We start from the raw sequence: 16,045 nt of genomic DNA, 5'->3' as shown, positions 1-16,045 counted from the left end.
AGCTCGAGGTAGCCAAAGCGAAGAAAATTAATATGATGCTGATATAGTTTTTGTTTAGACTCTGTAATAGATCTCTATTGCCATACCACAGCTTATTGGCAGTCATCTCAGTTCCAATGATGAAACGATGTAATCATTGATTAATTACAGTTAAAGAAAATCAAGTTCGAGAACATGGAAGAAGTTCGACATTACATCGTTTTCCTGACGTGTTAAATGAAATCTCTGGTAAAACTGCCATCCTGTCGGGACAAATGCGTTACATCCATCCAGTTTCCAGTGGCCTCAACAAGCCTGCAGCGATCGAGGCACCTCTGGAATCTTACATTGATTTGCAATATACTGTATATTCAGTGGCGATTTTAGCATGTAAATCATGGTGGTGCAAACTCAAAGCTACTACACAACACTAAACAATACAATAATTGCACTATAACGGTGACAAACAGTTAGCCACCGATTCCTTCCAAACCACTCATTGTTGAATTTGCGATTTCCAACTTTTTGTGTAATGTTTATGTCCAATGATACATTTCAAAGGTGCTGAACAAATAGTTATATTGACTACGTCCATACTAGCTCGCTAATTTCTTAATCGAAATTACAGATTGTCTCTTATCCGCCCGTCGTTCCCTTATTCCATAGTTTGTACATCTCAATTGTCAGTAGAAACCACATTTGTTTAAGCAAGTCAGCCATATCAGCAGTTTTTTTTTAAAGGCAGTAAATGAGACTGAATTAACTTTTTCGCTGCCAAACAAGACCCCCGCTGATAGCCAGGTGTAGCGGTGGTAATGATTCACTCCATGGTGTTGAAAACGAAGCTCTGCTGTTGGGACAGCTTTATGTAGGCCTTACCAGTTTGTGGGCACCGTTTGTCACCGTTATAGTGCAATTAAAGTATTGTTTAGTGTTGTGTTGTGTAGTGGTTTGCTGGCATGCATCCCCATTTTTTGTTGTTGAGTTTGCCCCACCAAGATTTACATGCTAAAATCGCCATTGTAGCCTACCTATTAAATCCACTTCCATCAGTGTAGATGAAGGGGAGGAGGCAGGTTAAAGAAGGGTTTTAAGCCTTGAGACAATTGAGACATGGATTGTGTATGTGTGCCATTCAGAGGTGAATGGGCAGGACAAAATATTTAAGTGCCTTTGAATGCTGACCTGCAGCTTTGATGTGAGGTCCTATGACCTAACAAGCATACAGTAACCTTTTAAGGTTTTACACTATGCATTTTGTCTGCAGCAAGCATGCTTCTTTAGATGCTTTGCCTGCGTACATTCAAACACAGTCATTATATACAACAACATAGTTAAATAGATGCACATGTTCCCATGACCAATTATGATAACAATGAACAAAATGTAATGACTGTTTACGGTTGAACATTTGGAACTGGATCCAATATAGGCTTTTGCGTTTGATATAGCGTTGAGCTTGTATAGAGCTCTATACTGAGAATAAAGGTTCTGACCAAGACTGTAGCTTCTGAACTGTAGAGTTTGTGAATAAGGGGCCCCTCTTGTTCAATCCCTCAGTGCTGATGATAATAAAGAGTCATCCTCCAGTGAAGATGATGATGGGGACAGGAGGAGGCTAAATGATGACCTTCTGGGTAAAGTGGCCAGTATTCAAACCAGGACAGACCGGACATCCTGATCTCTCTCTCTCTCTCTCTCTCTCTCTCTCTCTGATCTCAATACACAGAGAACGATTGGTTCTAGTTTACAGGAACAGACAGTAAATAACAGCACAATATGTACAGGGCTATGGCTTGATCACTACTGCTTGTACCACTGATCCATAACTGAGTATGTGGAAAGGTGATAGTGCTTGTGTGTGGTTGTCCTATAAGAGGAAGCAGAGTGCCGTTAATATCAGGAATAATATACAGCAATTACAGTGCCTTGCAAAAGTATTCATCCCCTTTGCATTTTTCCTATTTTGTTGCATTACAAACAGTAATTTAAATTGATTTTTATTTGGAGTTCATGTAATGGACATACACAAAATAGTCAAAATTGGTGAAGTGAAATTAAATAAATAACTTGTTTAAAAAAATTCTAAATAATTTTAAAAACAGAAAAGTGGTGCGTGCATATGTGTTCACCCCCTTTGCTATGAAGCCCCTAAATAAGATCTGGTGCGACCAGTTACCTACAGAAGTCACATAATTAGTTAAATAAAATCCACCTGTGTGCAAGTGTCACATGATCTGTCACATAATCTTAGTATATATACACCTGTTCTGAAAGGCCCCAGAGTCTGCAACACCACTAAGCAAGCGGCACCACCAAGCAAGCGGCACCATGAAGACCAAGGAGCTCTCCAAACAGGTCAGGGACAAAGTTGTGGAGAAGTACAGATCAGGGTTGGGTTATAAGAAAATATCAGAAACTTTGAGCATCCAAGGGAGCATCATTAAATCCATTATTAAAAAATGGAAAGAATATGGTACCACAACAAACCTGCCAAGAGGGCGGCCACCAAAACTCACGGACCAGGCATGGAGGGCATTAACCAGAGAGGCAACAAAAAGACCAAAGATATCCCTGAAGGAGCTGCAAAGCGAAGCGGAGATTGGAGTATCTGTCCATAGGACCACTTTAAGCCACAGAGCTGGGCTTTACAGAAGAGTGGCCAGAAAAAAATAAGCAAACATGGGGGTGCCACAGTTTTGAAGCAGTTTTGCCTTGAAGAATGGGCAAAAATCCCAGTGGCTAGATGTGCCAAGCTTATAGAGACATACCCCAAGAGACTTGCAGCTGTAATTGCTGCAAAAGGTGGCTCTACAAAGTATTGACTTTGGGGGGTGAATAGTTATGCATGCTCAAGTTGACTGTTTTTTTGTCTTATTTCGTTGTTTGTTTCACAAACAAACACTTTTTGCATCTTCAAAGTGGTAGGCATGTTGTGTAAATCAAATGATTCAAACCCCCAAAAAACCTATTTTAATTCCAGGTTGTAAGGCAACAAAATAGGAAAAATGCCAAGGGGGTGAATACTTTTGCAAGCCATTGTATAGAATGACATTACTTGACACCACTTACAATATAAACTTTAAAGTTTACTACATGTAAAGGGCCTGATCTAAAGCACCACTAGGTGTCAGTAGCAACACATTAATGAATAGTGCATTACTTCATAACTAAATAATGGAATCTCATGAATCCCACAAGACACCAGAAAGAGTGGGGCATAATACTGAAGTAACATGCACTGGCGCCATTTTAGGCTTAACTAACTAATAATCACTAACTCTCATAACAGGACTAATATACTGAAAAGGTACACTTATGTGCTATAACAACCTAAATACTATACATAGGCATACACAAAGATAATACATTGGTTGTATAATAACTCCTTTATGTAACTAAATAACTCCTATGACTGCGACCCGTTGTCCACTAATAACAGACTATGACAGACGGGTCGCGGTTGTTGTTTTTTCAGTCACACTGTGGCAGGAAAATAGATCCATGAAGTGAACATGGATCACTCTCAGCTTGAGTTCTGGTTAAGTAAAGGTAAGGATGGCTCACCTAGGGAGCTCTACACTCACAATTACACTTAGTTCAGGACCTGAATGGGCATTCTTATGGAGAACTGAAATGTCTTAGTCAACTAAATTGAGATCAAATTCATCTGAAACTCTTGACTTGCTCTGGCTACTCCCAGGGTTGGACGGGGCAGTGCATTTCCTCAAAGGGTGTCCCTGACAGTTGGAAGATGAGCGAGATTTGAGAATCATCCTGCAGCGACGAGGAGGACACGGAAGGAAAGGAGAGTGTGGTGTTCTACCTCCTCGACTACCCCAGCAACATCATGTCGGTCCCCGCACCAGACCTGTCTCAGCTCACCCCCCCATGACACTTCTCAGTTAGGGACAGCTGGTTTACTAACAGACAAACAACTACTATACTTCTACAAGCATGATTGTTTATTTGTCTGGATGGAGTTGTAGTGATAGCAACTTGATACCAAATATTGATACCAAATATACCTTTGCAATATCTTACCTAACCCAATCAGGCTCCATGACTTTCATTCGAATGATGGTGCCTCCACAAAAGCTAGACAGAGTAGCCTCCAATATCACAACAACTCCACCAGTCACCACAAAAGGTCAGTCCAACAGTAAATATAGGTCTAACTTTGTTAATTCCCTGACTAAGAAGATAACTAGACACCAGTTGACATCACAAAGCCTCAAAGCGTTAAAGGTAATTATTACTGTAATAATGTATTTTATGAATTTTTTATTTCACCTTTATTTAACCAGGTAGGCAAGTTGAGAACAAGTTCTCATTTACAATTGCGAAGCAGTTTGACACATACAACAACACTGAGTTACACATGGAGTAAAACAAACCTACAGTCAATAATATAGTAGAAAAATAAGTCTATATACAAAGTGAGCAAATGAGGTGAGATAAGGGAGGTAAAGGCAAAAAAGGCCATGGTGGCGAAGTAAATACCATATAGCAAGTAAAACACTGGAATGGTAGATTTGCAGTGGAAGAAAGTGCAAAGTAGAAATAGAAATAATGGGGTGCAAAGGAGCAAAATAAATAAATAAATACAGTAGGGGAAGAAGTAGTTGTTTGGGCTAAATTATAGATGGGCTATGTGTCACGCCCTGACCATAGAGAGCCTTTCTATTTCTCTATTTGGTCAGGTTAGGGTGTGATTTGGGTGGGCAATCTACTTTTCTTATTTCTTTGTTTGGCCGGGTATGGTCCCCAATCAGAGGCAGCTGTCTATCGTTGTCTCTGATTGGGGATCATACTTAGGCAGGCCTTTTCCCACCTGTGGGATCTTGTTTTTGTGTAGCTGCCTGCGAGCAGCCCAGAACGTCACATTCCGTTTCCTTTCTGTATTGTTTTGGTTTCACTTCGATTAAAGGATGTGGAATTCCATGCACGATGCGCCTTGGCTTATTTATGACAGGGAGTTTGAAGACAGTGAACGTGACACTATGTACAGGTGCAGTAATCTGTGAGCTGCTCTGACAGCTGGTGCTTAAAGCTAGCGAGGAAGATAAGTGTTTCCAGTTTTAGAGATTTTTGTAGTTCATTCCAGTCATTGGCAGCAGAGAACTGGAAGGAGAGGCGGCCGAAGGAGGAATTGGCTTTGGGGGTGACCAGAGAGATATACCTGCTGGAGCGCGTGCTACAGGTGGGTGCTGCTATGGTGACCAGCGAGCTGAGATAAGGGGGAACTTTACCTAGCAGGGTCTTGTAGATGACCTGGAGCCAGTGGGTTTGGCGACGAGTATGAAGCGAGGGCCAGCCAACGAGAGCGTACAGGTCGCAGTGGTGCGTAGTATATAGGACTTTGGTGACAAAACTAATGGCACTGTGATAGACTGCATCCAATTTATTGAGTAGGGTATTGGAGGCTATTTTGTAAATGACGTCGCCGAAGTCGAGGATCGGTAGGATTGTCAGTTTTACGAGGGTATGTTTGGCAGCATGAGTGAAAGATGCCTTGTTGCGAAATAGGAAGCCAATTCTAGATTTAACTTTGGCTTGGAGATGTTTGATGTGAGTCTGGAAGGAGAGTTTACAATCTAACCAGACACCTAGGTATTTGTAGTTGTCCACATATTCTAAGTCAGAACCGTCCAGAGTAGTGATGCTGGACGGGCGGGCAGGTGCAGGCAGCGATCGGTTGAAGAGCATGCATTTAGTTTTACTTGTATTTAAGAGCAGTTGGAGGCCACGGAAGGAGAGTGTCAAGGTTGGCTCAAGGAAGCAGGAGAGGCAGAGTCAAGCGCAGGAGACAGAAAATCCGTGAACACACTTTTAATGAGCATCCACAATGTCCAAACACGGTAGGGCAGGGCGCATACAAACAAATGCTCCAAAACCCCAGCTTAAACACTAAGCAGGGACGCATCCCACAATAACCTCTGCGGCAAACAAAAACACAGGCAGAGGGAAAACACTTGTTCCTCAAACGACATAAGTCCTGACAATCACGCACAAAACACAAACCTACCTAGCTAGACTAAATACCCCCCCCCACTAACAACTAAAACAAAACAGGTGCGTGCCTAACCTAGACCTAACCAACAGAAAGTGAAACAGAGGATCGATGGCAGTTAGTAGGCCGGCGACGACGACCGCCGAGCGCCACCATCCGTCGGTGTCGTGACAGAGAGTTGTATGGCATTGAAGCTCGTCTGGAGGGTAGTTAAGACAGTGTCCAAAGAAGGGCCAGAAGTACACAGAATGGTGTCGTCTGCGTAGAGGTGGATCAGAGACTCACCAGCAGCAAGAGCAACATCATTGATGAATACAGTGAAAAGAGTCGGCCCAAGAATTGAACCCTGTGGCACCCCCATGGAGAATGCCAGAGGCCCGGACAACAGGCCCTCCGATTTGACACACTGAACTCTATCAGAGAAGTAGTTGGTGAACCAGGTGAGGCAATCATTTGAGAAACCAAGGCTATTGAGTCTGCCGATGAGGAGGTGGTGATTGGCAGAGTCGAAAGCCTTGGCCAGGTCAATGAATACGGCTGCACAGTATTGTTTCTTATCGATGGCGGTTAAGATATCGTTTAGGACCTTGAGCGTGGCTGAGGTGCACCCATGACCAGCTCTGAAACCAGATTGCATAGCGGAGAAGGTGCGGTGGGATTCGAAATGGTCGGTAACCTGTTTGTTGACTTGGCTTTCAAAGACTTTAGAAAGACAGGGTAGGATAGATATAGGTCTGTAGCAGTTTGGGTAAAGAGTGTCCCCCCCTTTGAAGAGGGGGATGACCACAGCTGCTTTCCAATCTTTGGGAATCTCAGACGACACGAGAGGTTGAACAGGCTAGTAATAGGGGTTGCAACAATTTCGGCAGATCATTTTAGAAAGAAAGGGTCCAGATTTTGCAGCTCTTTCAGAACATCAGCTGACTGGATTTGGGAGAAATGGGGAAGGCTTGGGTGAGTTGCTGTGGGGGGTGCAGTGCTGTTGACCGGGGTAGGGGTAGCCAGGTGGAAAGCATGGCCAGCCGTAGAAAAATGCTTATTGAAATTCTCAATTATAGTGGATTTATCAGTGGTGACAGAGTTTCGTATCCTCAGTGCAGTGGGCAGCTGGGAGGAGGTGCTCTTATTCTCCAAGGACTTTACAAAGTCCCAGAACTTTTTTGAGTTTGTGTTACAGGAAGTACATTTCTTCTTGAAAAAGCTAGCCTTTGCTTTTCTAACTGCCTGTGTATATTGGTTTCTAACTTCCCTGAAAAGTTGCATATCACGGGGGCTGTTCGATGCTAATGCAGAACGCCACAGAATGTTTTTGTGTTGGTTAAGGGCAGTCAGGTCTAGAGAGAACCAAGGGCTATATCTGTTCCTGGTTCGAAATTTCTTGAATGGGGCATGCTTATTTAAGATGGTGAGGAAGGCATTTTTTTTAAATAACCAGGCATCCTCTACTGAAGGGATGAGGTCAATATCCTTCCAGGATACCCGGGCCAGGTCGATTAGAAGGTCGCTGAAGTGTTTCAGGGAGCGTTTGACAGTGATGAGTGGAGGTCGTTTGACCGCTGACCCATTACGGATGCAGGCAATGAGGCAGTGATCGCTGAGATCTTGGTTGAAAACAGCAGAGGTGTATTTAGAGGGCAAGTTGGTTAGGATGATATCTATGAGGGTGCCCGTGTTTACGGCTTTGGGGTGGTACCTGGTAGGTTCATTGATAATTTGTGTGAGATTGAGGGCATCAAATTTAGATTGTAGGGTGGCTGGGGTGTTAAGCATGTCCCAGTTTAGGTCACCTAGCAGCATGAGCTCTGAAGATAGATGGGGGGCAATCAGTTCACATATGGTGTCCAGAGCACAGCTGGGGGCAGAGGGTGGTCTATAGCAGGTGGCAACGGTGAGAGACTTGTTTTTAGAGAGGTGGATTTTTAAAAGTAGAAGTTCAAATTGTTTGGGTACAGACCTGGATCGTAGGACAGAACTCTGCAGGCTATCTCTGCAGTATTATGGTACAGCCTTGTAGCTAACTGGTTGTATTGTCACGTGTGGCTGTCTCAGGCAGCTCCAAGCAGAGACTGAGCCATCTACAGGATAACCCCATTGCTGTAGACGGTCCAGACAGGCCTGCTGGCCCTGACAGGCCCATTCACCCGTACCAGCCCCTGGAGTGGTTTGTGAAAGAGATGGAGGGCAAGCTGAATGAGCTGGGCCAGAGGATCTCAGCCATAGAGAAGGCCCAGCTGCATAATAAGAAGATGATCCTCAAGGAGAAGTTCACCAAAGAGTAAATGAAGGCCAAAGGCCTGAAGGATAACCTATGGCAGCCCCTGCAGGCCAGCTTTGCACCTTGGCCACCCAGCAATCCAGACATTAGTACGGCAGAGTACCCTGACAGCTCCAGCCCTGACCTGCCGAGGTTGATGGTGGGCCAGCAGCAGATGTTGTGGCAGCAGTTGACAGGCCTGGGACCGGGTATTCTCACCCAGGCCCCCGACTGACTCATAGTTGCCTTCCCTGCTCAGGACAACATCTTGGCAGGTATGTGAGCATTTACAGTAGAAGCTGGTTCCTTAACTCTTCTAATAACAAAAAATAGAGACAGTGTTCAGTCCCCCATCCTTTTCGTAATACTGAACGTGGTTTCAATACATTTTCACCATAATTCACAACTGGTATTAAATTCTATCTCAAATTCGAATGTAATATGATGTAGTTATAATTTGAAGGTAGACTCTTATTAACAGCTCTATCTACCCCTGTGACAGTAGCGGTGAGCAGTGTCTATGTTGAACATTACAACCTCGCCCATACCTACAGCACAGTGGTCCGTTACCACAGTGTCCCCACCCTCCATATACATCACACAACGTAGCTACATTTTTATGTTTATATGTCCATCTTTCAGGGAACTTGATAATATGTGTGTAGAAGTGGAAGTGTATGATGGTGTTAAAGAGTCATCTAACTGTCTGTCCCCAGGTTTCAATCCTCTAATCCTGGCTGCTACAGCGGGTCGTGTTGAGGTGAAGATTCTGCTGGATAAAGGAGGGGACATCGAAGCCCAGTCTGCGAGAATCCAGTCTGAGACAACCAAAAACACAATATTGTTTATCTGGACAATATTGCAAAACATGTCGATGCTCTCAGTATCACTGAATGTCTTACATGTGTTGACTTATACTGCTTTTTAAATTCCTTTGCATGGATGGGTGAGCTGGATGGATGCCACACCACTAACTCAAGCTGAACTGCTGCAGGTGGCTGTAGCTATGGTCCATGTTATGTCTACAACCATCTCCACACTGACAGGAAAAGACAAACAGGGCTGTGAAGGGTCCTGCCCAACCCAAATGCTTCAAATGGCATAATTACATAAGAGGCTGTCTGTTTGACAGGTGTTTATCAAACAGAAACCACCAGAACACTATCACTCACAAGATGGACTAAAAACAGTGAATAAAGTGATTGTTTGATTGAAACAGTTTTTATCATAAATTAATGATTAATTACATGTTGACTACATATTTTGTTACCCTTTCCTGATATGATTTTATAAATCCTGACTGCAGTCTCTAGGTTAGTCTTCTCTGGCATAAACACTTGTAGCTGAATGCATTGCTAATACTGCCCCAAAAACATTGCCATTCCCATGCTGTTTCATTATGTGTACCTCAATAATTATTTACAGAAATGTCTGTATGCTGCATTGTGGTATTTGTTTCTGTGTTGACATTGGCAATGGTCAAAATAACAAGCATTACAAATGTATTTATACATTTTATTTATTTGATTTTGGAGTAGGTACCAGTTCGCACATCATACTGTAAGTTGTGTACTCTGCAAGGTTCTCTCTATATAATATTACTTGTTGATGAAGAGGAAATCAAAGGATGTATAATATATATACACTGGCAAGAAAAAGTATGTGAACCATTTGGAATTACCTGGATTTCTCCATAAATTGGTCATAAAGTTTTATCTGATCTTCATTTAAATCACAACAATAGACAAACACATTCTGCTTAAACTAATAACACACAAACAATTATACGTTTTCATGTCTTTATTGAACACACCGTGTAAACATTCACAGCGCAGGGTGGAAAAAGTATGTGATAACTGGCAGCGATAACCTCAACCAAACTTTTTCTGTAGTTGCATATTTACATTAGAAGACGCTCTTATCCAGAGCGAATTTTGGACCATTCCTCTTTACAAAACTGTTTCAGTTCAGCAATGTTCTTGGGATGTCTGGTGTGAACCGCTCCCGAGGTCATACCACAGCATCTCAATCGGTTTGAGGTCAGGACTCTGACTGGGCCACTCCAGAAGGCGTATTTTCTTCTGTTGAAGCCATTCTGTTGTTGATTTACTTCTGTGTTTTGGGTCGTTTTCCTGTTGCATCATCCAACTTCTGTTGAGCTTCAATTGGCAGACAGATAGCCTTACATTCTCCGACAAAATGTCTTGATAAACATGGGAATTCATTTTTCCATCGTCTATAGCAAGCTGTCCAGGCCCTGAGGCATCAAAGCAGCCCCAAACCATGATGCTCCCTCCAACATATTTTACAGTTGGGGTGAGGTTTTGATGTTGGTGTGCTATGCCTTTTTTTCTCCACACATAGTGTTGTGTGTTCCTTCCAAACAACTCAACTATAGTTTCATCCATCCACAGAATATTTTGCCAGGTGCTCTTTTGCGAACTTCAGATGTGCAGCAATATTTATTTTTTGACAGCAGTGGCTTCTTCTGTGGTGTCCTCCTATGAACACCATTCTTGCTTAGTGTTTTACGTATCGTAGACTCGTCAACAGAGATGTTAGCATGTTCCAGAGATTTCTCTAAGTCCTTAGCTGACACTCTAGGAATCTTCTTAACCTCATTGACCGTTCTGTGCTGTGCTCTTGCAGTTATCTTTGCAGGACGGCCACTCCTAGGGAGAGTAGCAACAGTGCTGAACTTTCCCCATTTATAAACAATTTGTCTTACCGTGGAATAATGACCATCAAGGCTTTTAGAGATACTTTTGTAACCCTATCCAGCTTTATGCAAGTCAACAATTCTTAATCTTAGGTCTTCTGAGATCTCTTTTGACGAGGCATGGTTCACATCAGGCAATGCTTCTTGTGAATAGCAAACTCACATTTTGTGAGTGTTTTTTGTATTGCAGGGCAGCACTAACCAAAATCTCCAATCTCATCTCATTGATTGAACTCCAGGTTAGCGGAGTCCTGACTCCAATTAGCTTTTGGAGAAGTCATTAGCCTAGGGATTCACATACTTATTCAAACCTGGATTTTTACATAAATTGGTAAAAAAATGTGATCTGATCTTCCTCTAAGTCACAGCAATAGACAAACACAGTGCGCTTAAACTAATAACACACACATTATTGTATTTCTCTTGTCTTTATTGAATACATAATGTAAATATTCACAGTACAGTGCATTTGGAAAGTATTCAGGCCCCTTGACTTTTTCCACATTTTGTGACTTATTTTAAAATGGATTAAATACATTGTTTTCCTCATCAATCTACACACAATACCCCATAATGACAAAGGGAAAACAGGTTTTTAGACAATTTTGCAAATGTTTTCAAAATAAAAAAACGAAATACCTTATGTACGTAAGAGTTCAGACCCTTCTCTATGAGACTCGAAATTGAGCTTAGGTGCATCCTGTTTCCTTTTATAATTCTTGAGATGTTTCTACAACTTGATTGGAGTCCACTTGTGGTAAATTCAATTGATTGGACATGATTTGGAAAGGCACACACCTGCCTATATAAGGTCCCACAGTAGAAAGTACATGTCAGAGCAAAAACCACCCATGAGGTCGAAGGAATTGTCCGTAGAGCTCCAAGACAGGCTTGTGTTGAGGCACAGCTCTGGGGAAGGGTACCAAAACATTTTGCAAAGTACAGAGAGATCCTTGATGAAAACCTAGTCCAGAGCACTCAGGACCTCCGACTGGGGCAAAGGTTCACCTTCCAACAGGACAACGACCCTAAGCACACAGCCAAAACAACGCAGCAGTGGCTTCAGGACAAGTCTCTGAATGTCCTTGAGTGGCCCAGCCAGAGCCTGGACTTGAACCCGATCGAACATCTCTGGAAAGACCTGAAAATAGCTGTGAAGCGACGCTCCTCTTCCAACCTGACAGATCTTGAGAGGATCTGCAGAGAGGAATGGGAGAAACTCCCCAAATACAGGTGTGCCAAGCTTGTAGCGTCATACCCAAGAAGAATCAAGGCTGTAATCGCTGCCAAAGGTGCTTCAATAAAGTACTGAGTAAAAGGTCTAGATACTTTTTATATTTAGTACATTTTCAAAAATTACTAAACCTGCTTTCTCTTTGTCATCATGGGTTATTGACTGTAGATTGATGAGGAAAGCAATTTATTTAATCCATTTTAGAATAAGGCTGTAACGTCACAAAATGTTGAAAAAGTCGAGGTGTGTGTGTGACCATGCCACCGCAAGTTTAAACAAGAGCATGGGGCGCTCTGCCTATTAATACAGTACAGATCTGGTGGGAGCGCACACTGTTTCACCCAGGGAAGAAGCTGAGACTGGAATAACTTTGTGGAATTTATTTCAGACAATGTCACTTTTAAAGGTAGAGTCAGCGACATGACATAGATGCATCCGTACTGGTCAGAGGCAACATAACATGAGTTGGGCTAACACAAACAAATGGGTAAGTTAAAATTTCTTTAGGATCAGTGGGTTCCCTGCGGGACGGTTGAGCTAACGTAGGCTAATGCGATTAGCATGAGGTTGTAACAAGAACATTTTCCAGGACATAGACATATCTGATATTGGCAGAGAGCTTAAATGATTGTTAATCTAACTGCACGGTCCAATTTACAGTGGCTATTACAATGAAAGAATACAATGCTATTGTTTGAGGAGAGTGCACAGTTTTGAACATGAAGTTATTAATCAACAAATTAGGCACATTTGGGCAGTCTTGATACAACATTTTGAACAGATATGCAATGGTTCATTGGATCAGTCTAAAACTTTACACATACACTACTGCCATCTAGTGGCCAAAATCTAATTTGCAGCTGGAATAAGACATGGCCTTTCTCTTGCATTTCAAAGATGATGGTACAAAAAGTTATTTTTTTCTTTGTATTATCTTTAACCAGATCTAATGTCTTATATTCTCCTACGTTACTTTCACATTTCCACAAACTTCAGTGTTTCCTTTCAAATGGTACCAAGAAAATGCATATCCTTGCTTCAGGGCCTGAGCTACAGGCAGTTTGATTTGAGTATGTAATTTTAGGCGAAAATGGGAATAATGGGGTCCGATCCATAAGACGTTAACAGCATGACATTGTGTTTAATGTACACAAAACATTAAGAACACCTGCTCTTTCCATGACAGACAGACCAGGTGAATTCAGGTGAAAGCTATGATGCCTTATTAATGTCACTTTTTAAATCCACTTCAATCAGTGTAGATGAACGGGAGGACACAGGTTACAGAAGGGACTCTTAGTTTGAAGTGTTACATCCAGCTCATTATTACATCCTGCTGGATGTAAGTGAGCCGGATGCTGGATGTGACTCTGAGCCTAAAGATGGATTTAACTGTGCCAGTTGCTGGATGCAACTCTGTGCTGGATGTAACTCTGAGCTGGATGCTGGATGTAACTCTGAGCTGGATGCTATACAGGATGTCGTATCCAGCTCAGGGTTACAGCTACTACTGTATTTTAGGCACATAATTGTTGTCTTTCGGTTTCTTTAATTTTCATCCCGCACAGTAGGTGGCGGCAATAATAACTTTTGGATGTGGTCTTTCCGTACAACCAACGAAGAAGACCGTAGTCTACTATCAAATACTCACAATCGCTTTCTTTCCAACCACGAGCGAGTGGGTCACAAGTACATTGATATATACAAACCACCGACCTGTCTTGTGAAATGAGTTGCAGACAGGTGTGTGATACGTGGCAAAAATAATATTGACGAGGTTTGTCTGTTTGTTCAATTTACTGCTGTCAGGCGCGAAACCCCCAAATTCTGTTTGACAGCTGTTTTTGAGGAGGAACAATCTGCGCGTGATATCACAGCGGAGTCATCACCGTTTGGGCGCTGGGACTTGGAAATATGGCAAAGCGAAACACTTTATTTATCAGAATTGTGGAGGGGAAAAATTTGCCAATTAAGGACATGTAAGTACTGTTACTGTACATGTTTTACTCTTCCTGTTTTTTGTTCACCTATTTACCAGACTTTGCTTGTCAATTTGCTTAGGAGAGGACTTAATTGATAGACTTTTGCGTCTCATCTGTTTTTGATATTTAAATGTGAATTGAATCAACTACTTTAGGGTATTACAATGATAGACTGAACCAACCTTTTGATGCTGTAAAAAAAAAAACGCTGGTATATTTTCATTATTGACAAATGGGTTCATTGTGTAGACTACAAAGTTGTTTCCTCAAACACGTATCCTTGATTTTGTAAATATATGATTATAATACAAAACCCATCAAACAGCCCTGGATAATGAATATGAACTATGCGGTATGTCAATCAACAATCACATCAAACAGAACCTGCTCTACCATGAAAACATGACTTCAAAGGAAAGCCATTAGAAAAATAAATGATAGAGATATAGATAATATGGTGTTGGTCCCCCCCCCCTTGCTGCTATGACAGCGTCCACTCTTCTGGGGAGGCTTTCCACTAGATGTTGGAACATTGCTGCAGGGAACTGCTTCCATTCAGCTACAAGAGCATTAGTGAGGTTGGGCACTGATGTTGGGCGATTAGGCCTGGCTCGCAGTCGGTGTTCCAATTCATCCCAAGGGTGTTAGATGGGATTGAAACAGGAAAGGACCTTCCCCAAACTGTTGCCACAGTTGTAAGTACAGAATCGTCTAGAATGTCATTGTATTCTGTAGTGTAAAGATTTCCCTTCACTGGAACTAAGGGGCCTAGCCCGACTCATGGAAAAACAGCCCCAGATCATTGTTCCTCCTCCACCAAACTTTACAGTTGGCACTATGCATTCGGGCAGGTAGCTTTCTCCTGGCATCCGCCAAACCCAGATTCGTCCATCTGACTGCGAGATGGTGAAGTGTGGTTCATCACTGCAGAGAACATTTTTCCACTGCTCCAGAGTCCAATAGTGAAGTGTATCATCTCTTATCTCTCATCACATCGCTTATCTGTTTACAGAATTCCATGCTTTGGATAGAAACAAGCAGACTCTGAAGCTGAACTAAACACAGATTGACAGTGCATTGGACAATTGAAAAAAACAGAAGCTTCTCCCACTCAGCTCACTGCTAATTGGCAAACGAAGTTGTTGCTCTGTGCTCCCCGATTTACAATTCTTCGCTCCACGTCTTCCTTTACTCTGAGATATATATAGCCAAGTTATCGTTACTCATTAAGTATTTGTTATTACATGTTTTACTTTCTATTATTTTTCTATTTACTTTTTCTCTCTGTATTGTTGGGATTTGATATCAAATCTAAACTAATTGGGGTTTCATCAACTCTGCTTTTCCATTGCAAGTATTCTAAACATTCTTGCCTCTGAAAATCCTGCCGACTGTCACTCATTTATACTCCAATATGGCATTTTCCAAATGGTACCCTATTCCCTATGTAGTGCACTACTTTTGAATGGAGCTCTGGTAAAAAGAAAGTAGTGCACTACATAGAGAATAGTGCCATTTGGGACAGAACCATGGTTGTGGTCTAACCCAGTAATGGACTGAAGGAGCCTTACGTTGCTCCTTATAGTCCAAGGACCTTACATGTTCTGTTTAAATGTAAATTGTCTTTGGAAGCCGAAACAGCCAAATAATCTAAACGTGAATCGATGATCAATTATGGAATATTTCTAGAAACATGAATCTCTCTACTTTAATATCACATCAGAGAAATAATTTCAAAAATACAAAATATACACTCACTGTTTTTAAACACTTACAGCCGACAGTATTTTTCAGTGACAACACGTTTGTGGCCCCCGTCTTACGTTTACACACAGTTGTTAGGAGACGCAGATGGCTAATTAGC

General features: G+C 42.1%; 1 protein-coding gene across 5 annotated transcripts in view; it reads left to right on the top strand.

Annotated features, from left to right (window-relative positions):
• The first annotated feature begins 13,800 nt into the window (after nucleotides 1-13,800).
• The window catches only part of rasa4 (RAS p21 protein activator 4), a 76,434-nt gene continuing 74,189 nt past the window's right edge, over nucleotides 13,801-16,045 (top strand). For 3 of the 5 annotated variants that reach the window (XR_006769667.1, XM_014197850.2, XM_014197851.2), the window contains exon 1: nucleotides 13,803-14,178. Coding sequence is in view for 4 of the 5 variants with exons in the window: in XM_014197850.2 (XP_014053325.1) it covers nucleotides 14,114-14,178 (65 nt within the window). In the remaining variant the exon portion in view is untranslated. Of the gene's footprint in view, nucleotides 14,179-16,045 lie in introns of all 5 variants that reach the window. The other 2 variants (XM_014197853.2, XM_014197849.2) reach the window with 2 other exon arrangements.

The sequence above is a fragment of the Salmo salar genome, chromosome ssa04 (assembly GCF_905237065.1).
Source record: "Salmo salar chromosome ssa04, Ssal_v3.1, whole genome shotgun sequence".
Lineage (NCBI taxonomy): Eukaryota > Metazoa > Chordata > Actinopteri > Salmoniformes > Salmonidae > Salmo > Salmo salar.
The sequence above is the reverse complement of the archived record's forward strand: the minus strand, read 5'-3'. Positions and strand labels throughout refer to the sequence as shown.